This window comes from Rousettus aegyptiacus, unplaced genomic scaffold, assembly GCF_014176215.1.
Source record: "Rousettus aegyptiacus isolate mRouAeg1 unplaced genomic scaffold, mRouAeg1.p scaffold_m13_p_1, whole genome shotgun sequence".
Taxonomy (NCBI): domain Eukaryota; kingdom Metazoa; phylum Chordata; class Mammalia; order Chiroptera; family Pteropodidae; genus Rousettus; species Rousettus aegyptiacus.
In genome coordinates this window covers 129,192,711-129,217,713 of record NW_023416284.1, presented here as the reverse complement: position 1 = coordinate 129,217,713, position 25,003 = coordinate 129,192,711, and the positions used below count along the sequence as shown (strand labels likewise).

Here is a 25,003-nt window from a genome sequence, read left to right as displayed (position 1 = left end):
ATGAAATCCTGCCAATTTCAACAATGTCGGTGGACCTAGAGGGTATTATGCTAAGTGAAATAAGTCCGACAGAGAGAGACAAATACCATATGATCTCACCTATACGTGGAATTTAAAAAATAATAATAATAAAATAAATGAATACACAAAACAAAAAGTGACCCATAGATATAGAGAACAAGCTGGTGGTTGTCAAAAGGGAGAAGGTGAGAATGAAACAGACAAACAAACAAATAAGAGTACAAATAAAATTCAGGGAAAATCCAAAGGAATAAGCAATTAATTCTCCAAAAGGTGATAGGGGAAAACCTTCATCAAAAAGGTAAAATCCAATCAGGCTGTTTGAGGACGAACAGAATTTCATGTAGATTACATTCCAGGTGACAGTGTGAAAAACAAGAGTAGAGAGTAGTAGTGTTAAAAACCAGGACATATTTGAAGAGTTTTGGTTCAATTTGCCTAATATGTACAGTTTATGGGGACAGCATGAAAGGGATAGAAAATGAAACTGGCAGAGAAATGGATATATTTTGAAAAGTCTTACAAAATATCTGAAGGAGTTTTTACTTTATCCCCTAGGTAATGGAAAAGAGTCTTGGTAGGTTTTTAAGCAAGAGAAGTGCAGGTTATGGGGAGAGGCCAGGTGACAAGATCAGATTTATGTGTTATAAAAATTATGCCAATGAATAAGGTAATAAGACTACATCTTAAACTATGGCAGTGTGGATAAGAATGGGAAGACATGAATCCCAAAGACAATTTAAGCCAAATCAACAGGGCTTGATGACTCAAACATGTAGGAGCTATGAGAGATAGACAATCAAGAAGTTTTTAATTTACAATACTGAGTAGATAGATGGTGATGACTTTGACCATAGAAAGAAGTGCACAGAGGGAGAAATATGCTTGGCGGAGAAAATGAGTTCAGCCTGCAACCTGCTGAAATGAGGGTGACCACCCAACACTGGGTCTAGCATGTGGTTGAAAATCTCTAGAGATCAATAGGGCTTGGGTGGATGATGGAGGGCCTGGGAGAGGATGAGTTCACCATTGGATCTAGCTCTTCTTATTCTGATTCTATTATATTTGCTAGGAAACTGTCTAACATTAAATTTAGTTTTTCAAAGTATATTCGGTATTTTTATTTACTTGGCAATGTTACTCTCATCCTTAACGTTATAACCCCAAATGGTGGCTTACCAATCATTCTTTTTTGTGTTTAGGATTCTTACGGAATCAAATGAGGGTTAATGGAACAGATAAAATCAAATTCCTGAATGTGCAGTTTAGTATTAGCTATAACTATTCTACCTCTTTCAAATATAGATCACTCTCCTAGCCCCACAACCCCAAGTCTTGCTTCAACATCCAGACAGCTTATCTTTAGCATCATTTTTAAACTACAGGCATGAAAATCATAAAAACTTAGAAGTAGGCCTTTTTGAAGTTTACCTTTATAAAATCTGTGGAAAATGGATTTTGAAGCATATTCCCATTGCAATAACATTCAACCAATATAGAAAACAAATTTTATAAAACCTTAGTGAAAGTCACTTAGGCAGAAAAAAATATGCTAAATATGAATTACCCCCTAGTTGTTAAAGCAGGTTTATCAGTACTTCCACCTGGGAGTCTTTCTAATCCATGTGATAGTAGAAGTATGTAAGACAGTGATAAAACTACAGCTCTAAAATTAGCTGTCAGTAATTCACAGAAACCCTAAACACAACTGCCTGTGGGGTCAGGCAAATAAGGCAAGGGGAGATCTGTAAGGCAGCAGGAATTGGAACTAGAAGCGCCTGCCCTATTAAAGGGCATAGCTACTACTTACAGGAAGGCTAGCTAAGTGTTGCCAGATATTCTGATTTTTTTAAGGAGTCAGAAAGCCAGATTTATATAAAATTTTCAGATTTTAAAAAACATCATGTGGACCTTTGTTCTAATTGTCCCGAATTGGTAAGGTTTTATTACATGGTATTCCCCCCCTTATCCACAGGGGATACGTTTCAACACTCCTGAAAATGTAATTGTACTGAACTCTATCTATACTATGTTTTTTCCCATACATATTTATACATACCTATGATAAAGCTTAATTCACAAATTAGGCACGATAAGAGATTAAAAACAATAGCAAGTAATAAAATACTTATAACAATATACTATAATAAAAGTTATGTGAATGTGGTCTCTGTCTTTCTCAAAGTATCTCACTGTACTGTACATGCTGTGTAGATACTCTGAACAAAGGGATGATTCACGCCCCGGGTGGGATGGGGCAGGATAGCACAAGATTTTCTTACACTGCTCAGAATGGCGAGCAATTTAAAATTTACGAATTGTTTATTTCTGGAATTTTTCATTTAATATTTTCAGATCACTACTGCCCACGGGTCACTGAAACATGGAAATCAAAACCACAGCCAAGGGTGGGGGTACTACTGTATATCGATTTAATCTCTGTTAACATTTAATAGCTAATGAAGCTGAAAATATTGCCTAGGTTTTAAGTTTTTAATGTTTACTACCAACCAAATGTAATTTTAGAAATAAACTTCTATCTCAGTCATAATCTTATATTAATACCTAATGGCATCATCATGTGAGTCTTAATGCTGCCAAACTTTTTCTAACAAATAAAAGATAAATGGACAGAGTTTTACTTCTACATTTTAATAGAATAAAAAATGTGTCACAGAAAACAATTTTTAGTTTTTTATAGCAGTTTGACAGTGAATATTAGTAAGAATCCAAAAATATTCATACAACCAATGAACATGCCAGCACCACAAAATTAGCTAAATTTCGTGGATGCAAAAATACTTTTAAATATCTGTCATTATTCATAATTTGATGATACCTACTATAAGAATATAATCAAACTAGGTTTCATCAACGGCTCTGGTTAAGTTCACCTTGACCCCTTTGGTGACTTTAGTCTGGCCCCCGCGGAGACCAGCAATGTATATCTGGGGCCTGGGCACTCGAGTGCTGCCTTCCCTCAAAGACTGTGTGCCAACATCCTTTGGAGGGTATACCTGTGAGCTGTTTTCTCTTCTCATGTGACTAAGATTGGTTTGTACTGAGTGAGTAACTTTGTGACGCAAATTGGCCTGCGTAGAAAGAGAGTACATAGGAATTAACATTTCTCTAAAGAACAAAATCAAATATTGTCAGTTAATACCTGCCAATTTTTTCTCAAATCACAAAAAAATTAGTCTTGCAACACAGCATTTTTCTACAAAACATTAGAACAGCAGAAAGTCTAGAATATTATAAAAAATAAGTATCATTTACTAAAAAGTAGGAAAATATATTGAATAATGAAAACTGACCCAAAGAAATAACATACAGGTTCAAATTTACAGTGACCTCAATTATTCGTTAGTATAATCTTCTAATTCTTTCATTAGTATACTTTGAGATTCATGCAATTTGGATTTTTGCACCATTTTTGGTTTATTTTTATTAGACAAAAATTTAAGATTTCCATTGTCTTATTTAAATGGGCTTCACTCAAGACTTAATATAAAAAACTCTGATGTTTTCATATTATGGCTTACATTATTCTACATTTTGCTTGCTCCTTTTATGCATTACTACTAGTAAGCATAAAGTTAAATAGATTACTAAGGCTGAGAAGCAAGGAGGAGCTTAGAAAAAGGAAAATACACATTACTGAGGTTATGATGAAGTCAAAATAAACAAACAAACAAGCAAACAAACTCAGAAGACATTAGAGCATGTGAGTTAAGGGAGACCTGGAATTAGAGAAAACATTTCAGAGTTTGAGGTCCTGAGGGTAATTGAGAACCAAAACTACTTCCCCTACACACAGCTTATTATATACACTAATGTGACTTTACTATTTCATTATCTTCATTAGCTTAATTTTACTTTTCCAAGAGACTCTTGCAAAAGCAAATAACTTGATTGTTCATTACAGAACATCCTGAAAGATGCATCAATTCTTCAGCAGTAAGCATTAACACATAGATTAAGCCCTAGCATTCTTTGCATCCCTTGCCTCAAAAATCTATTCTCATCAATGCTGGTCTGATTTTTCATAATCTTTACCCAATCCACTTCAAGCTTCCATCCCATCCCCTAACCTGCCCCTGGCACCAAAAGACTTGCCTTGAACCAAACTTCAAATTCTCAATAAATTCCGACCTTGCCGTTCCTCCTCTGAGACACTGCCACTTCTGAGGTGGTGGTTGCCCTCACAGCTTTAAGCCAATACACTCAGCTTTGTCTTATCAATGAAGTGTATTGGTAATATTTGGGAAGCTGGCATTCAACATGATGCAATTCTAGGGGATAATTAATTAGGTCTAAGGTGGGAATCAGAATGAAGCAGAGACTGAGGAATGAAAAGAGAGGGTTCGGTCAGTATGAAGTTCAGCCCCACTGAACGGAATACTCCATTCTCTTAACATTTCCAGTCTGGACCTATGCTGTCACCTCTACCCCTCATATCCTATCCAAACATCACATTCCTCTTCTCCTTTGCCTATTCATATCTTAACATCAATTTTAACTGTCACCTAAGTCAAGTTAGTAGAATTTTTATTTCACTTCTGTAATATCACTTAGCAAGAAGTACTTATTTTTAGCATATCGATGCTACTTAATGGACTATTAGCTCCTCAAGAACAAAGTAGTGGAATATATGTTATCTAGTATATATCTGATGAGTTCAAGTGAGTTTAGTAGATAATAAGAAAGAATATGAAGAATGGGAGCCTCAAGAACTACAGGAGAGTAACTGATAGGAATGCTAATGGAACAATGATCAGGAAGATAAACCCGGAAGCAGAACCTTCCTCATTCCAGCATATCAAGGGACTTTTTGAAAAGCTGCCACCAGAGAGGGTGGCAAGGGAAGTGATGTGGTTACTGAAAAGCCTGTGAGAGACTGAATATACAAACAGACCACAGTGAGACCTTATATAACAATAGAACTCTGACCCATAACCTCTACAGCAACCATTCCGGAAAGCCAAACCACAACCTCTGTAGTGGTAGCAATTTTGGTCTAGAGCAGCCAGGACTTAGCCAGCTTTCCTCTTTGGATGCCCACCCACCCTCTAATTCAGGACTAACCAGAGAAAGACAAATATACTCACCAAACCAAACACATAAGATGCCTGTATCCGGTTTCGCCATGTCAACAACCTCTAATCAGGAAATACCTGAAGCCCTCCCTGTTTTTCCACTCCTCTCCCTGCCCTTGAGTCTCTGCCAAAGGCAAGTGATGGTGGCTAACTTCCTTATTATAGCAAGCTCTAAATAAATAGCCTCTGTTCTCATTTGGGTAGTCTTATATATTTCCATACCTGATTAAAGAGATGGATAAAATACACTAAGTAAAAGCTATAGTTATAAAAAGTGTTTGTTTATTTTATATTATAAGTAATTGTTTAAAATGACAAGATACAATAAATGTGGTGAGTGAGGGGAATGGGGGTGAAAGTTCCAAAGACAGGCTTTAAGGATAGGCACCTAATCTGATTAAGATAACTGAGAATTAGAAGCACTAGGGAGCTTGGTGTCTAGAGAGGATATGTTGACAGTAAGGGAGCAATATCTGTGATGTAACAGAGGTAACATTCTGCTCTTCAACAAAAATCAGAAAAAAAAAGAAAGGTATACTTTAAAAGATTAGAGGAAGTTGAGAATGTTTTAAATACTAGCACCTCATAGATTACCAAAATAATTTAAAACTACTATATAGATCAATACAGAAACAAGATAGAGGGAGGGAGGGAAGGAAGGAGAGAGAGATAGGAGCTATTATTGTTCTAGTTACTGGCTGGTATAATTTGAGTAGTTTCACGCTTCTGTATTTCTATATATGCTTTAAATTAAAAGAAAATCTTACAATGTAAAGATGGTAAATTATAATTATGTTAATTATTTTATTAGCGAAGAACTCTGTATGACTCACTATTTTATAAAAACAATTTAACTTATCAACTCTATGAGTAACAACATTAAAATTTCCCAAGCTATAAGTAATTTTAGAAAATATTGTTACAAACCAATTTTATAGCTTTTCTTCTTAATTCCCATTCATTCCACTCATATGATCTCACAATTGTTGGTGGCAATATGTGTGTATCCGTCTGTGTGCTAGTTTCACTCTTTGTAATTGGTTTTATATAACGTTTGTCAATATCTTTCATCTAAAGAAATGGAGTTTTCTCTAATTAATTTTTTTGAAAAAATAGACATTATTTACAGATAACTATTTAGCTAAAACTGATAAAATATTTAGAAAAACAAAAATTTTTGAACATGAGATAGATTTGTAAACACCAGCAGAAAAAATACTCATAATTCGTGAGCTAAATGTAATTTATTCTCCTGAGCATTGTAGCTTTGTGCCTGATTTTGTGAATTTAATGTAGGAGATGGATTTCGGAAGAGGAAAATATAACATCACTCACTGACAAGTCAGATGCCCCCTCTCCAACTTTCACAATTGGTAGCATAAGTGAATACCTTGTTGGAAATAGATAGAAATTTAAAATAGCTATTGAAATTAGGTATAAACTGCATTCACTTAAAGTATCAGAACATCTTTAGAATATGCCTTTAACTCAAAGCAGACATACATATCCAGATTAATACCCAAGAGGTTTTTTCTTTTTAGTCGAATATGTTGATTTTCTGCTGGAACACCAAGAAGCTCACTATTACTCTTCAAATATTAAGTATAAAGTAATTCCACAATAAACAAGATATAATTATCTGGATATGGGTTTGCTGGAGGGGGTGACAGAGGTTTAAGGAGCTCAGTCACAGTAAAAAAGAGGGAGAAGAGGTTAACTTTTTCCCCACATCAAGCAACAGATGTGTGAGTGCCTAGCATTTTACATTAAGATCTAATTTTTATTTTCAAAATGATCTGATGACATAGATAGATAAAAAAAAAATGCTGAAAATAAAATTAACAGTGTTCTACAATACAAACAAATGGCCAGTAAGTAATAATAAGAAGTACAGCCCTGAAATATGGAGGGAGAAAACCCATTTCCGTGAGAACTAAAGGTCACTGAAGAACAGCTATGGATTAAATAGAAAGAAAGGGAAAACAATACTAGATACATAGGGGGAAATAATTTTTTAATAGAAAACAATGCACTGTCTACATACAGCACAGCTTTCTGGTTATGTGATTTTAGCCTTTAATTGTCTTTGAGCTATCTTATAAGACCAAATAATTCTTGTTTATAGACATGCAAATTCATCTCTTTCAAGGTTTTCTATAGAACTTGACAACGTAATTCTCAAATTTATATGAAGAGTCAAGTGTAATCTTAGAGAAAGGTGGGAAAACTTTAGCAGATATATAGTTATAGTAAGATATAGGCATAGAATTTTTTAAATGAATAATTGAACAGAATAGAGCCTAAAAAATAAGCCTGCATATACAAGACACAGTAAGGAAAGGAAAAAGTATTGAACATACGACCTGGGGCAATTTGCTATTCAAATGGAAAAAAAATTAAAATTGGATCTTTATCAGACACAAAAATCAAATCCAAGTGACTAAAGACTCTAGTGTGAAAGACAAATTTATATTAAAAAGATTTTTAAGACAATAATTTTATGACCTAAGGATACATCAAGATTTATTAAACAAGACATAAAACTAGAATGGTAAATTACACATTAAAATGAAAAACTTTTGTTTATCAAAAGACACCACAAAGAGAATGAAAAGATATGCTACACATTGCGAGACATATCTGCAAAACATCATCTAGTGAAGAATTCACATCGAAAACGTGTTTTTGAAAAAAACACCTCCAATAGATCACTAAGAAAAAGACATGTAATCTAATAGAAAAATGGACAAAAGACATAGTCATTTCACAGAAATACCTTGTTTAGGAATATATGCATGAAAGGCAAAAGACAAAGAATAAATAACACTAAATTCATAAAGTAGGTACTACTGTGGAGAAAAGAATGAGATTGTTAAGAAGTATATAGGGGGCTCTGAGGTACTTGTTATCAAGTGATAGACATGCAAGTGTACTTTTTATGTATGGGACAACTTAATTTAACAAACATAAATTCTCTCGCAAATTATTTTATTATATTAATTCAATTACAGTTAAAATCCAGGAAGATTTTGGGGGAAATTGAAAAATTCATTAAGAAATTTACATGGACATATAAAGATCCATGCATAAATGTCTAAGACAAGTTTGAAAAAATAAAATTATAAAGGGCTTGTCCTCTCAGATAAAATATATTACAGAGCAATAGCAATTTTAAAAGTATGGTCTCGACACAGAGATAGACAAATAGGCCAGGGGAACAAAATTGAGAACCTAGAAATAAGCCAATTTGGTATGAGAATTGTTAATATAATGGGAGTAGCATCATATTCAGTGGGAAAACCACACATTCTTATTAATGATGTTAGGAAAGCTGGCTCATTACATGAAGAAAAATAAAATTAGAATTCTTTATTATCACCAAATGGACTAAAGAACTAAATATAAACAGTAAATTAAAACAGGATAAAATATAAATGAATAACCTAAGACAATAAAGAATTTCTAAAACAAGACTTCAAAAAGCACACTTTTAAGATAAAAATTAATAGATATGACTACATTAAAATTAAAGATGTATCTTTGATGAAGAACTCACTGACAAGAGGTAACAGACTAGGCAAAAGATATTTGCAACTTTTTTAACTGATAAAGAATTAATATTTAGAACAGACAAGGAATTCCTGCCAATCAACAAGTTAAAGACAGAAATAGTACAGAAAAGAAAAAATTGGCAAAAAGTTTTGAATAGTCAATGTAAAGAAAGAGAAATCTGAATGAGTAAAAGATGTAAGAAGATATGCTGAACTTCACTATCAGAAAAGAGTACAATAAAACAAAGAGATACCATTTTAAATTCATCATCACATTGGCAAAAATGATAAACCCAGGTGATAGCAAGTGCTAGCAGGATTATGAGTAAGTGACGAGGCTCCTAGACTGGAGTTAAATTGGTCCAATTATTTTGAGAGTGACTTCTCAGTTGAGCCAAAAATCGTAGGCCTATAATTTGTTCACATACAGAAGGATACTAAATATACCAATCTCTCTCCACAACAGAAGAAAGTTGGAACACTCTGGAGAACTGCCTCATCCAAAAAGAGTGTCACAGCAACAGACTGGTAGCGATTTGTTAGGACAAGAGAGCCAACCTCACTGTCCAGGGTTTGACCACCATGCTGCTCCCCAACACTTCGTCCTTAGCTTGTTCCCAGTCTTCTTGCCAAAATATTCAGACTACCTTCTGTGCCTCACAGTCACCAGCTCGACCATCCCCTTACCAGTCACTGCTTGGGGCCCCGCCAACCTGGTCAGTTGTACCCAAAACCACTTGCTTCATAGTCAAAATGTTGATAAAAATAACAACAACAACAATGATAAACAAACAAACCAAAAAAACCATTTTAAACCACTCTGGTTTGTCTTTTAGTGAGTTTTAAAGAAAGGAACTGAAGAGAGAGAAAAGACAGAAAGAGCAATTAAAAGGTAGGCAAAAGTGAGAAACAAAGAGGAAGAAAATGAGAAGAATATACCGCAGTATATGCAGGCACGGATTTTTATGTTTTGTTCACTGCCAAATCCCCTGTGCCAAGAATAGTGCCTGGCACACAGTAGGTGGCTCAGTAAATATCTGTTGAATGAATTAACAAATAGGCACGGACATACAAAGAAACATGCCTTCAGATCTATTTTGTGGCCTTTCAGACTTACAATTTAAACACGTTATTTTACAATTTAGTATAAGTTATTATCTATGTTATCTGTGTTGAGCTCCTTCAATTTTAGATAAGAAAATGCTGTTGTTTCAATTATTTATCTAAATTTAGTCTTTCTGTTTTGGATTTTCCCAGTCTAATTTATCAATTTTATTCTTTATCTTGTTTTCACTATTTGTGAATTTTTTTAGTTTCCATCTTCAGATGTGAATCTCTTTCAGCAAACTTATAAAGGCCTTCATCTGACCCCATCTCTGTCTGGAGCTGGAAACCAATCTACAACAAAATATAATTTTTAAATTAGCTATACTTTTAGATATCACAAATTCTTAAAATACTGATCCTGCTTACCTGAGAATACGGAATGAGGGTTTCAAATTGTTGATGAAGTTCCAGTAGCTGAATTAATTCTGCATTTTTTTTGGCCTTTTCTTTAATTATATCAATGTAATTTTCAGGGTTTTCTGCAAATGAATATGCAGCATCTCTGTTATTAAAAGTGTAATACTTTTCTTTATGTTTCAGAATTCCAATTGCTGGATTTCCTAAAAATTAAGAAAAGGAATCAAATGAGCTATGAAATATTAAATGATTCTGGGTTTGTAGTACAATCAGAGAACCATTTCCTATATACTCCATTTTTAACATATCACTTATATTTTTATGTTGCTAAAATGTTAATTTTAAATTAGACATAATGTTAAATTATATTTTATGTGAAATTCAAATTAAATTAACTACTTTTATATGTTTTTATTTTAAAGTATGATTTTATATAAAGATATTTCACTATCCAGATATAAGGTGTTTAAAAATCTCTTATGAGAAGACACTTAGTCATCTGGCAGGTTTTTCAATTCTCCTTAAACTAAATTACTACATAAGTACTGTTTTAAAAATAATTCTATAAGAACTACAAAAATGGAACATCTTTTCCAAAATGTAAGTTTGCATGTTAGAAAGTATGTAAAATATGGATTATTAAAGATCTACAGAGTTTATGGGACTTATCTAGAAAACAGTAATACTGTCTTACTCATTTGCTCTTTCTATATTCAAGAAATATCTATTGACCCTGTTCTTGGCACTGAGGATATAGAAAAAAACAAAGTCCCTGTTTTCACCAAATCAACATATATCCATAGGCCAGAGAATGATCAGTGTTACAGAAAAATAAATAACTAAAGCAGGTTAAGCATACAGTGAGAGGAAGGAGGAAAAGGTTGGTATTTTAAAGTGGGTTATCAGGGAAGGCTGAATAAAATGAGGGGCAAGATATATATCTGCCTAGGACATAGAGCTTTCCAAGCGGAGGGAATAGCAAGGGCAAATGCTTTGAGGTGAAAAATGGGCTTGGAATGTAGCTAGAAGGCCAGTGGGGCTGAAGTAGTGAGCAAGCAGGGAGAGGGTGGTAGGCCAAAAAGTCAGCCGAGTCGTCTGAAAAGAACCGTGACTAGGAAGCTTCCATATCACCTTAAGATTTAAGCCATGTAGTCTCCAGTCCCAAATGGAAGGAAGGAAGTGCTACAGAATTCCTCTGAGGTAGTGCAGGTTGTTGCGCCCCAGAAAATAATGTAGTAAGTAGAAATAACGTCATAAACAGAAAAACAGTAGTCAGAACTAGCTCACTCAGAGAGGATTCTGAAACCCGAGCCCCATAAGCCCTTCTACTTTTCTATTTTTCCCCTTCAGAATCGTAGTAGGTGGAAGCCACGAGGGATCAAACAGACCTCTTAGTTGGTCCTTCTCCTATTCCTGACTTGGAAACTGAGGTCTACAGAAGGCATGAAATTTGCTGAAGGTTACTCTGTTCACTAATGGTACAACTGGAACTAGAAATCAGGCTCTTCTGAACCTTAGGCCCATAGGTTTTCCAACCATATCGTGCTACCTCTGTCATCATCACACATCCATGTTTCTCTGTGTTTGTGTCTCTCATGACTCTCTTCCATTCTTATTTGGGAAGGAAGGAAGGAAGGAAGGAAGGAAGGAAGGAAGGAAGGAAGGAAGGAAGGAAGGAGGGAGGGAGGGAGGGAGGGAGGGAGGGAGGGAGGGAGGGAGGGAGGAAAGCAGAAGAGAGAAAAAAGGAAAGAGAAGAAAATAACCATCTATATTTCTTTGCTTTATTTCTTCATAGCTCTCGTTTGCTCCCCAGAATCGATGACCCTCACAGAGGCCTCAGAATACTATTTTCTCAGTTCCATATAGTAAATAAACCTTTTGTTACCCTCATTATGAAAAATCCATTACCACAAAAAGTGAGTCAATTTGTCTCTTCTCTAGTCTGCATACACACAATCCCAATAACTTTTTGCAATGAAAAAATAACCAATCGTGAAATATAATAAAAGAGATAAAGAAATAAGAAAGAAGAAAAGCAAGGAGAAGCTTCATGGTGTAACGTAAAAAAGAAACAAGCTTGTCAAACTGTTTTCATTCTAACCTTCATCAACTTCTTGTTTTTTCCTAATTTACATAGGATATTTTGAATAATAACTTAATTCATCTCAATTTCTGATTTACTTTTTGTTTTGGAGAAGCTCTAGTAATATCAAGAGAAATTTTACTTGACAAGAAATTGGGCATTTCCTTAGTGCTATCTGCCTTATACAGAAATCCTGATCTATGTTAGTGGAATATAACCATAAGTGACAAAGAATATTTTTAAATAAACTTATCAGTCAAATTGGTGATGTTCTTTCAAGTAACTGAAGATGGCATGTTTTAGAAATGTCATGTAACATTTCTGAAATCCTTCACTGGGCATATAAGTCATCCCTCATTTATGTTAATACAATATCCATATTTCATTATATACACATTCCATCATTTATCACTGTATTATAATTTCTTGTTTATGTCAGTCTACTGGATTATACTCTGAGTACTTGAAAGATGAACACTTTGTCTGAATCATGATCTTTATAGCTCCTTTCATAATTCACCATCAGATTCCATAAAGTTTTAAAAAACTATTATGTAAGGGACAATGACAGCATTTCATTTAAAGAAAATATTGGGGAAGGTGGAGCAATATTATTTCCAATGATATACCTGGAAGGAGAAGACCATCTGTTGTGGCAAATGTGTAAGGACAAAATCCACGATACTGAATTAATAATTTATCAAAATTTGCCGTTGTTTCTGGGAAAAGCCATTCTTGTTTCCTGAAATCCACGACATGTACTCTATCTTCTAAAATGAAAAATGAGGACAAGACAAACTATTCAATGAGAAGAGTAAACAACTCAATGAAATGAACAGAAGAGACGGGCTGGTATGTGACTAAAACAGAGATAGATCAACTTTATTCAGTGTGGTGTAGCTTTTTATACTATCTTGCAAGATACTTTAAGACTGTTGTTTCTGGAAACAGTTGAGAATGTTCTGAGCAGAAAGGAAATATATCTTAGTGACTTAATTTTAATAATAAGGTGTATAATTTTTGTTCCTCACACTTAAAAAAAAAAATTCTTCCTTGTGTTAGTTGGCTTACCTCTTTATAGTTGATAAGGAAATTGACAATTTTTTTTTACATAAATAAAAACATGCATTTATAAAACATTGATCTCCAAGATTCTTAGCTTTCATAATCCTACTACACTTCTGTGTCTGGCTCTCTATCCAAATGGCAGAAACCATAAATGACCTGAGGCTACAACTAAAAGTAAGTACATACTTTGGAGAAAACAAACCTTTCCTCTTTTTTCTGCTACATCTGAAAGTCTTGAACAGTTATGACATATGGCTATTGTAAGTTGATTCAGAAGAACATTAGGTCTCCCAGTTCACTGGAGCGGTTTCTTGGTAAATAGTGCTCTAGTAAATATGAAGTTTTGATGTATTATGGGAACCAACATGTCTAAATCTAAGCTGCAAATAAACTATCTGGTTGATATGGTTGAGTTTAATATCTACTGCTGAAGTGACTTTAACTTTTCAATTTCATTTAGTGATTACATAGATAGGCTGTTTTAATAAAATGGAATCAGTAGGAAAAACTTTAACTGGAAGCATGCTTTTAAGTCTCTTTGATTTCATTTTCAGATTTTATGTATTCTAATGGTTTAACTGAATGGAAACTGCTGCTACATTTTTATTTTCCACTTTTAGAAAAATAGAATTTAAAAAGGAAACTTACAGAGTAAATTATCTAATTTCATTTTCAGGAAAAACTTTCTTTCTAGGCAACAACTCAAGTCTCAGACTCTTATTTTGTCATTTCTCATGAATTTTAAATTGTCTTTATAATAGTAGAGACCAAAATAGTAAAAAGAAGTGTATTGATAAAGACACACTTTCAAGAATCAATGCATCTCTTAAAGGGTCTAAAATAAGCTCAATTAATTTTACAAAGATAAAATCTATTGATTTATAAATGTCAACTTGCATCTGAGGCAGGTATGTGGCAAATAGTATTCCAAAGCTTTATTTGTAACAAATATAGCAAGGATTAATATCCTTTTCTACTACAGATCAACAATAAAAATTATTAAGAACACAATAGAAACACATTAAGCACAGAAAATCATTGTTAACCAAAACACTAACTATAACTTAAACAATGGTTATTCCTGGATAGTAAGATAGGTATTCAGTTTATATTTATTCTGTTTTCCACATTTTTGATAATGAACATTATCTTATAATCAAGAAAGACATTTATTTAATGATTTATCAGAAAGATATAATATGAAGATTTTAAAACAAAAGAGTAACTTTATTCCAGAGATAATTTTAAGAGAAAATAGTGAATGATTTCTATTACCCATATGTTCTTTTATCCTATACATATCGGTTTTCACAGTCGCTTCTTCAAGAAGATCTTGAATTACTTTCTCAGGAAAGAGGACTTCATGAGTGCCCAGAAATCGCTCAAGGTGAGCAGTTAAACTACTGAGGACACTAATCAAAACGCTTTCATCCTGAAAGCTAGTCCACAGATTAGAAAGTGAAATGAAGATGGGCTGAGAAAGAGAAAAAAAGGTTCAAAATATAACTGTTTAATAAAGTTATAAATCACTTTATAACTTTGAAAATAAATACAATTTGTAAAGAAATTAATTATTTCTTAAGATAAGTAAAAAGTCTCATGAAGTTAGATTCCAGATAGAAATAAGACTCATAAACTATGAGAAAATAAATTTGTATTTTATTTCAAAGCATTTTATTTCAGCATGATTGTTATAAAATTAATTTACTCAAAACGAAACAAAACAAAACGCCAATACATTTGGTTGCCTGGCTCTATTTCCAAACAGCAGACATGACAAATGACCTTGTGGCTACAACTAGAAGCACAGGCATAGTTTGGAGGAAAAAAAAAACTTCCCTCTTTTTTCTTGAGAAGTCTGAAAGCAAAAAGATTTATGGGTGCTTCACCTCAAAAAGTCAATGGGAAAATATCTTCTTTTTAAATAAAATGCTAAATATGATTCATTATAATTAGATTGATCTGGCTCAATCATGATTTAAAAGAACATGGGAAGTCTAGCAATATAGCTTGGGGCATGTTTTGTGAGCTGCAAGCTGAAGATTTTAGGTCAGTGAGCTAAAATGTTTTTTTATTTTTATTAAAGGCCACTGACAGATCAAACAAATAACAAAATTAGTCAGATCCTACTTATAAGTGAAACACCTTAGCCCTCGGTTTCTTGGTTTTTAAACCCAAATATTGGGAATGGTTATGGAAAATTACCAGAGCCTTAAAATGTCCTGTAAAATACTGCATGTGAATTTTATACCTCTTTGGGGCTATCAAATTTTCCATAAGATGGTTCAGATAATCAGAAAAGTCAACATAAGTACAGGCCTGGTAATCAAAGTGATTATTATCTGTCTGTTCACTAGCTGCAACAGCATTTTGGGGAAGGCAATTTCTAACCAGCTACTGCGAACACATTTTCAACACTGTACTATGGATTATTTTTGTTGCTACAGCCAATAGCAATATTATGGTTATTATTATATATATCTGCATTTCCTTTAGTAGCAAATGCCCACCAAAAGAATTCGCTCATCCAACTTATACTATGACTACAAAATAACTATGAAAAACAGGATCAACTTGTATAAAACTAGCATTATATTTTTAGTAATTAAATATAATTACAATTACTTCCCATTCAATTTTATAGTACTCAAAAGTACACTCACCCTTAAACAAGGTCAAAGCTAATGACAAATACTTACAAAGACTTGTGATGTTGGGACAGCTGTCTTCGATTTTACAATCATTTTTAATTGTTCCAGTTGGGCTCCTAACTGCTTTGTCATCATTTCCACTTCTTGAGCACAGGTAATTATATCTGACTGTGAAGGCAACATCATTTGCATTAATATTTTTATAATTTCACTATGAAAGTCATTGTGTTTTAATTCCTATCTGCTTCCACATCTCCTGAAGGTAAGCTGAGAACAGGAATTCTGTTCTCCATGGTATCCCCAACCTAAAGAACAATATTGGCATATGAACCGTGCTTCAGAAATAATTGTTGGATGAATAAATCTTTTGAAATACAATGGGTATACTTTTTCTCAAATGTGCACAGGTATTCTTTGATATTCAGTTTAATTGCATTCCTAAGAAGTGGATCCTATGACACAGATTTGCAGAGCTCATTGTTTTCCCACTCATCAATGATAAAATCAATGAAGTATTCCCTGGAAAACAATGTTAATACCAAGATGTTTTAAAAGTACATTCGAGAATATAGAAAATCTTAAAAGTCACAGCATTGGAAGAAAATGATATATTTCTGATACAACAGTAATCTGAAAATAAGGTCCTAAATGCTGAATCTGAAATAATTGCTAATATTTATTGTTATTATATGCTAAATACGATATTAAATACTTATGAGTACAAAAAGGGGTAATTACAAATAAGAAAACCAAGGTATAGAAAGGTAAGTAAATTGCCGAAGGATGTATGGCTAGTAAGAGGTAGAATCATGGTTGTACCCCAAGCCATGTGAGCCCAGAGCCCAGCTCTTACCCATTATACTGATCAAAAATGGTGATGGTATGTGTTTATCAGTACAGTGCAAAAGAGTGACATTTGAATTTTCAGATATTTATAGCCTAACTATATGCTTTATGAGACTGTTTTTAAATAAAAAGAATTACTTCATAAGAAATATCAAATGTCATTACTATATTTTAACTAAGAAAATTTTTTATTCACAAATATAACATGAACTCTGTTTTAATTTTACCTATACTACTCTTTAGGCATGTTCTCTCCTCATTCTCCCATATAATAGTATCTATTCTATCTAATGGACCTCTTGTCTACCCCACATTTTTTCTCTCCCTTGTTCGTTAGTTTTGTTTTAGGAATCAAATACAAACATTTAGTCTTTTTTAATTTGTGCAACAGCCACAAGAAAAAGAAATAAATCTGCATAAGTTATCCAAAGTAAAAGTTATATTCACCGTATAACACTTCTTAAAGCCCATAACTGAAGATAATATGGACCTTCTACCCTAAGCTATGTTTGTAGGGTCCATTTATAGAATAGGTATGCGGAACTTCTTGATTTTTCCTGATAATGACCTAGAACAATCACTCTTTACATTTTATCAAAGAGAACTTGTTTATAACCATGTACACATTTTAACTGTATAGTTATTTAGTTGTATAACTCGAAAGATATTCTGTGCTTATGGATTAACATAATTAATATTGTTAAAATGCCCATATTTCCCTAAGTAATCCACAGATTTAATGCAGTCTCTTATCAAATTGCCAATGGCATTTTTCATAAATGCAGAACAAATAATCCTAAAAATTGTATGGCATCACAAAAAAAAAACAAAAAGCAATCTTGAGAAAGAAGAACAAAAATGGAGACATTACTCTTCCTGATTTCAAACTGTATTACAAAGCTATAGTCATCAAAATGGTATGGTATTGGCATAAAAACAGACATATAGATCAATGGAAAAAAATAGAGAGCCCAGAAAGAGACCAAGGTATATGTGGTCAATTAATTTACAACAAAGGAGGCAAGAATATACAATCTTTTCGATGAATAGTATTGGGAAAACTGGACCACCATATGCAAGAGACTGAAACTGAACTACTATGTTACACCATTCACAAAAGTCAACTCAAAACTGATTAAAAATGTGAACATAGACTTAAACCCATAAAACTTGAGGAAAACATAAGCGGTAAGCTCCTTGATGGTGTTCTTCGCAATGACTTTTTTGGCTTTGACACCAAAAGCAAAGGCAACAAAAGCAAAAATAATCAAGTGGGACTACATCAAACTAAAAAAGCTCTGCACAGCAAAGGAAGCACCAACAAAATGAAAAGGCAACCAGCCAAAAGGAGAAAATACTGTGAATTGCATATCTAAAAAGAGGTTAAAATTCAAAATATTTAAAGAACTCACACAACTCAATAGCATAAAAAAAAAATCCAATTAAAAAACAAGCAGAGGATCTGAATAGACATTTTTCCAAAGAAGACATACAGATTGCCAGCAGGTACATGAAAGTGTTCCACATTGCTAGTCATCAGGGAAATGCAAATCAAAACCACAATGAGATATCACTTCACAACTGTTAAAATGGCTATTATCAAAAAGAAAAGAGATAAGCGTTGAGAACATGGAGAAAAGGGAACACTTGTGCGGTGTTGTTGGGGATGTAAATTGGTGCAGTCACTATGAAAAACAGTATGGAGATTCCTCAAAAAATTAAAAATAGAACTATCATATGATCCAGCAATTCCATTTCTGGGTATGTATCCAAAGAAAATGAAAACACTAACTAGATATATGCACCTCCATGTTCATTGCAGCGTTATTTACAATAGCCAAGACATGGATGCAACCTAAGTGTCCATTGGTGGATAAATGAATAAAGAAAATGTGATACACACACACACAGATATTTTCTTGAAAGTAAATGAAATCAGTCTGTCACTTCAGAAAAATAATATTTTTGTTGCCAGTGATAAAATTCACATTTGAAACACTTGTGTCTGCCACCATGAACTTGACAGCATCCTAACACAAATATATTTCTCATCGAGATTGTTGGTGGAAAAATAATAATAATAAAGTTAGTCCTCTAAGAATGTTATCACTTAAAAAATGCTTTTTCAGCTTTTTCTCTTTAACAAGGCCGCTGAGCAGTTTCCCAGCAAACGCAGAGATGCAGATCTTCGTGAAGACCGTGATGGGCAAGACCATCACACTCGAGGTCGAGTTCAGTGACACCACTGATAACGTCAAAGCTAAAATCCGAGACAAGGAGGGCATCCCACCTGGCCAGCAGTGTCTGATTTTTGCCTGCAAACAGCTGGAGGATGGCTGAGCTTTCTCAGACTATGATATCCAGAAAGAGTCCACCATGTACTTGGTGCTTCCTCTGGGGGTGGCATCATCAAGCTCTGCCTCTGCCAGCTCGCCCAGAAGTACAACTGCAACAAGACAGTCTGCTGCAAGTGTTACACCCGCCTGCATCTTTGTGCTGCCAGCTGCTACAAGAAGTGTGGCCACGCCAACAACCTACACCCAAGAAAGTCAAATAAGGCCCCTCCACCACCTCCTCAGCCCGCAGGGTGGCCATCTGCCCAAAGCCCTTGGCCCGGGGGCCTCAATAAAGTTTCACTTTCATTGTCTGGAGCAAATATGTATGTTGTGTATACACACGTATGTGTGTGTGTGTGTGTGTATGTGTATGTGTGTGTGTGTGTGTGTGTGTGTGTGTATATATATATTTCATAATACAATAAAAAAAATCCTTGGGGAAAGCATGTGATCTCAACATGTCTTTCTCCTTCCCTTCCTACCCCCTCCCACCCACTCACCCCCACTTTTTTAACTTATAAGTACATCATACTTTCTTCCATGGACAGTTTAAAACAAGTCTAAAGCAAGCACAAATTCTACCTGATTTTTTTTACTTCTATTATCAGGAAAAAATCAAGAAAGTCCTGTCTTGTATATTCTGTGAATGGGCCCTACAAACATAGCATGGGGGCAAGAAATCTACAAAAGTCTTGACTTTTACATTTTAAGAAATGTTATGTGTCAAATGCAACTTTTACTTGCACAATAACAATAAGTAGCTTTCTCTCTTTGGTGACTGCCTTGCACTTCAAAAGCCCACAGACGACAGAATTCTGTTTCCTAAGCTAAAACAGTCAATAAGACTGTGATCACCCTTTCCTTTTTCCTTCCAGAATATTTGAATTTGTTCACTGCAGCAGATAAGACTTGATCGAAAGAAAATAAAATAATTCACATTGAATTTTAAAAAATGTTTACATAAACTGATTATTTGTAGCATTGGTAAAACAAAATTCTCTTAAATCAAAATCAATACTTCAAAAAATCAAAACATTTGTTCAAATAATGTCTTTAAAAATATTCACAGGTTTTATAGATAGAAAAAGTCTCAGCTAAATATAAATTCACATATTTTATAACCTAGAGATAATACTGATTAAACCAATAACCATTCTGTAATAATCAACTTTAATGGTAACTAAGGTAGATTGATGGGGGAAGATTGGATAGTTAAATCAAAACAACAAAAACACTGATTAAGCAGAAAAGAGTCAGAAGGTTAAAAGAACTCATCCTCACCCTGACTGAAGTTAGTACAAAATAGTCATGAAGAGTGCTAAGATCAGAAAATTAACTTTCTCAATAACATGAGCAGCAAAGCGTTTGGAAATGAGATTTTGTCTAGAAAAATAAGAGCTCTTCAGCTTGTGTCCTTGCCCAAAATGAAATCAGAGCTGTTGTGCTAAGGCCCTAACAATGAAGAAGGTACTAATAAACCTCATCAGCGGCAGCATCATCATCAACTTACTGAGCTTTTACTCTGTGCCAGGCACTGTTCTATCCTGTTTACATAGTAGAGATTCTCAATAACCCCATTTACAAATGTGGAGACCAAGGCACAGAGAAGTTAAGCAGCTCCTCAAGGACACAGATTTAGTACGTGGAAAAGTCAGGATTAAAACCCACGGGGTCTGGTTGCAGAGCCTATACACATCACTTAGACACTGTCCCTCCAGTTCTGAGAGTGAGAATTCCAATGAGAATTTAGGACTTTAAGCTAGCTGGCTGAATATGATTCATGATTGAATGCTGTGAGAAGATACTGTATAATGAACAATGTTCTCTACATCATCCTTACAGTATGTGTGACAGTTTCCCAAGGTTCTTTCTTATGATATTCCTCGTAAATGCAAATGATGAAAGAAAATGTGAAGTTTATTCCTACGGATCTGTATGCCCTTCAAGATAAACTGACTGTAAAATTCTCTTAGTATTTGACTAGTTACCTAAGGCTAATAGACATAAGTTAAATTTAGAGGAACATCCACCCTAAAGACTGATTTGGTTTTGAATAGTTGATTTAGAATTCTCCATTCTGAAGGCAATCAGATAGTAGGTCAGTTGTGAGGACCACTCCTAGTTGGTCATAATGAAGTCATGTCATCTGGATATTCATCTTTACATTCTCTACAGTGGCAATAAAGAAAGGAGACAGATGAAGTGCTTCAAAAAGTAGTATCGAGTCATTAGCACACCAGCTCAAAAAAAGAGAAGGGACTGGAACACATCCTGTTCTTTCCCTCAAGACACTAGCATTCACTCATACAAAAGGCAGTTTCACTGGCCCTCAGTCTCACGGTTATTGGAAAGCAGAGGCTGTGTAAAGGTAAACAGTGACCAGTGGGTTGGATGTGTTAATTAATTCGATGGGGGAATCCTGTTACAATGTATACATATACAAAATCACCACATTGTACATTTTAAGTATCTTATACCTTTGCCAATTTTACCTCAATAAAGCTGGGCGGAAAAACCCCTAAAAACAAAAACAGTGACTGATGAGAACACAGCTTGCTCTCATGACATCACCAACTAGCTGTGTTCCCTGGAACTCTAGGGTGGCATGGGTGAAAAGGTCCCCCAATTCTTCCATCTAAACACTTGTTTTATATTTTTAGGATTCTGAGTAAGTTTCAGTCTGAAAGAAAGGGCTCTATTACTTTTTTAAAAAATCCAAAACCACCACTTTACCATACTTTTCAACTCTTTAGGGATAATGTTTAGCTTGTTGATTAGATCTAAAAACATCAGAACTAAAAATCTTTTCTACCAAATTTTACAATATGAACAAATAATTATATAAAAATTAATGGAATGTCAACTACCTGGCAAACAATATTATATACACACTTGTTCTGAGTGTAAACTCTACAGTAGTATTACATACACATACCACTGCTTAACTACAGCATCTCACAATCATACTACTGAGTATTAAAGAGAACCAACAGGTATAAAATCAATTCCTACCAACACATTTTCATTAGAGTCAAGATCCAACTTCCCCATATCTACATTAGTTTCTGGTCTTACAGATGTAACATAAAATGGGCAGTTATTAAGGTTGGCTTCTTTATCAATGCCCTGATTCCACCTTTTGTTTCAGTCCCCATAATATCTAAAGAGGATGCATTCTATGGAAAAGGCCAGATTTTATGACATCCACTCACCAAAATGATCTGAAGGAAGATCTCATACTGTCGCACATTATATAGTGCTTCTTTTAACATGTATGGTTGTAGTTCCACACTCATGAGTGGGTTCTTTGTTACTTTCTCAAGGATGGCTGTGTAGCGGTATGCCTGGTCCTGGGCAATCTGAAGTTGGGAGTCAATGTGCTGAGTGATGGCTGGGATTGCTTCATGTATAATAGCTGGCACTGGTTTTTTTAACGGTATATGAAGAGAGACATGAAGAAATTTTAAAAGAATTAGCAAGAAAAAGTCTAGAAAGTGGTTATATTTTGAGCATTAAATTGAGTTAATTTTTTCTCAATTAAATTAGTAATAATGAGATATGTGTTTCATGGGTCCCATGCAATGAAAAACAGAATCTCCCGCCCCACTCCCCCCCCCAAAAAAACCTGTTCAAACTAAAGATACTGTCAGAATGATAACCAAAAGGTAGAGCAGATCAGTTTTTGCCACTAAAATACAGAAGAGCCTAAAGAATTGATAAGATTCAGTATTATGTGCTATCGACCAGGTGCCCCTGGAAAAGTCACTCTCTCTCTCCTTCTATTTATTTTCTATTTGTTAAAAAGAAAAGTGTGCAACTTAAAAAATTCATTGGAATACTGAAAAATAACAAAATGGTCTAGTAAGACAAGGAACTTTACAAAAAAATGGGAATTTGACTTTTTAGAATAGTTTTTAAATTCAAAGAGTTACCTCACTGTACCAGATCAGTGATCTGGTAAAATATCCTAACCCATTATCAGTGGGTCTATATGCACTAAACTCACAAGGAAGTAACTTCTACTGGTAGGTCCTTGATTAAATATTTCATAAGTACTTTCAAGCTTATAAATAATGAGTGCATTAAACATGGTAAATGCTCCAGAATTTATAAATTAGTAGATATCTCCTCTTGGATCTTTTCACTCCATTAACTGCATCTGAAACTTTCCTTTTAAAGGTAACTTTTTTTTAATCACTGAGCTTTATTACCTTTTTGTTATTTGGAGTAAAGTATTCAAAGTCCAGTGAATGGGGAGGTTGGCTTCTGGGAAGTCCCTCTCATACCTTTCACTGATTTACTTTCCCATCTAGTTTCATGATACATAAAATTTAAAGTCCTGCCCAGGCAAAAGTAAAAATTAATACTCATTATGAACAGTAGTTACAACTAAAGTACAGTCCAAACTGCAAACCTTAAATCTAAGAATGCTGGTAGTATGTTGACTATTATTTTCCTCACTGTGCAAGTTAAATTTTAAACCTGCATAACCTATAGAATTATCCTATGATATACCTACAATCATCAATGCCTTCTCCTCCCTTTCCGCTGTCTCGGTTAAATAAACGAATTCCAGTAACAATCATGGAAAGTTCTTTCAGCTGGTGCTCTTTGTCCTTCTTAGAAAGAGTTAGAAATGTCCCAAGCTCAGCCTGAGGAAAAACACTCTGTAGGGCAGCTAAAACCAACCACAAAAAAAGGACAACAAAATGGCAGAATAAAATTATCAGAAGTCAAATCACAAGTTTCTTTCAGTAGAAAATTAAAAGGTCTGTCTTTATAGAGTATTTATATGACTTTAAATTTCTGACACCTGATTACAGAATATACAGGAAAATTTATCATATATCAAAGCTAGGCTACTGAAATAATATCAGTGCCTTGGGTCTATTTTTAATAATTAAGCATCCATCAGTAATTTTTGGCAATGAGCATTAAAACAAGCTTTCTAATTACTCTGAGTAGCAAAAAAAAAAAAAAAAAAAAAAAAAAAAAATTTAAAATAAATATGGAAGAAAGCCATAGGAAGGTTAGAGACCTTGCCTACTCTTTGTCTTGAAGTACGAAAGTGGGAAAGTATTTCCTGAGGATAAAACAATGTCCTTTTCCATCATCCACTTTAGGTGACAGACTCAACTTCTTTCATCAATATGAAATCTCCCTTTCCAGCAGTCCCCATTCCCCAAGCAGCCTGGTATCCTTTATCACACTGCCAATGCTTCTCTAATGAGGAGTAAATATGTCTCTGGATATTTACAGCTCTAAGTAGCTTAATAATATTCATATTCCAGGGGTGCTACTTGAGTTTTAGAGTTGATATAGGGTGTAAAAAGAGTCTGGGTAAGTTTTAGCCTCTTATTTGTGCAGATTTTTTTTTCCCAAATGAATATGCAATTTCAATCTTGAATGCCTGTAATTGAGCACATTTTGTAAGATACAATGTTCACATATTTCTACTCATGGAATGCAAATTGTGTATATTATTTTTTACCTGTTGCCTCTCTGACAATCTTGATATCCGTAGGGGATCCCAGCCCAGAACGCAGTAATACATAGCTGACCACCTTTCGGTAGAGGCTTTCCAATTCTTCTCTAGCACATGCTCTGTTATCTGTGATTTCTCTGACAACAGAACTTAATCTAGACTCCAGGACCCGGTGATGTTCTTCGAGAAATTCTTCTAAAATTGGTAAAGGACAATGTTCTGTATATTTGATACTTAGAATTCTCACATAAGAAAGTAGGACCAGAGAAAAAATGGCTTGAGTATGGCAATTCCACTGCATAAAACTAAGTATTTTCTTAAGAAAGTAGGACCAGAGAAAAAATGGCTTGGGTATGGCAATTCCACTGCATAAAACTAAGTATTTTCTTAAGATGTCATAAT

General features: G+C 34.2%; 1 protein-coding gene across 4 annotated transcripts in view; it reads right to left on the bottom strand.

Moving 5' to 3' along the window:
• Positions 1–2,697: 2,697 nt before the first annotated feature.
• CFAP206 (cilia and flagella associated protein 206) overlaps positions 2,698–25,003 on the bottom strand; it is a 28,419-nt gene continuing 6,113 nt past the window's right edge. For 2 of the 4 annotated variants that reach the window (XM_016128216.2, XM_016128217.2), the window contains exons 5-13: positions 24,608–24,796; positions 23,636–23,794; positions 22,329–22,537; positions 15,983–16,102; positions 14,559–14,757; positions 12,845–12,985; positions 10,142–10,335; positions 6,045–6,188; positions 2,698–3,113 (exon numbers count right to left, since the gene is read on the bottom strand). In XM_016128216.2, the coding sequence (XP_015983702.1) occupies positions 2,883–3,113; positions 6,045–6,188; positions 10,142–10,335; positions 12,845–12,985; positions 14,559–14,757; positions 15,983–16,102; positions 22,329–22,537; positions 23,636–23,794; positions 24,608–24,796 (1,586 nt within the window). In that variant the 3' untranslated portion in view covers positions 2,698–2,882. The remainder of the gene's footprint in view (positions 3,114–6,044; positions 6,189–10,141; positions 10,336–12,844; positions 12,986–14,558; positions 14,758–15,982; positions 16,103–22,328; positions 22,538–23,635; positions 23,795–24,607; positions 24,797–25,003) is intronic. The other 2 variants (XM_016128218.2, XM_036220012.1) reach the window with 2 other exon arrangements.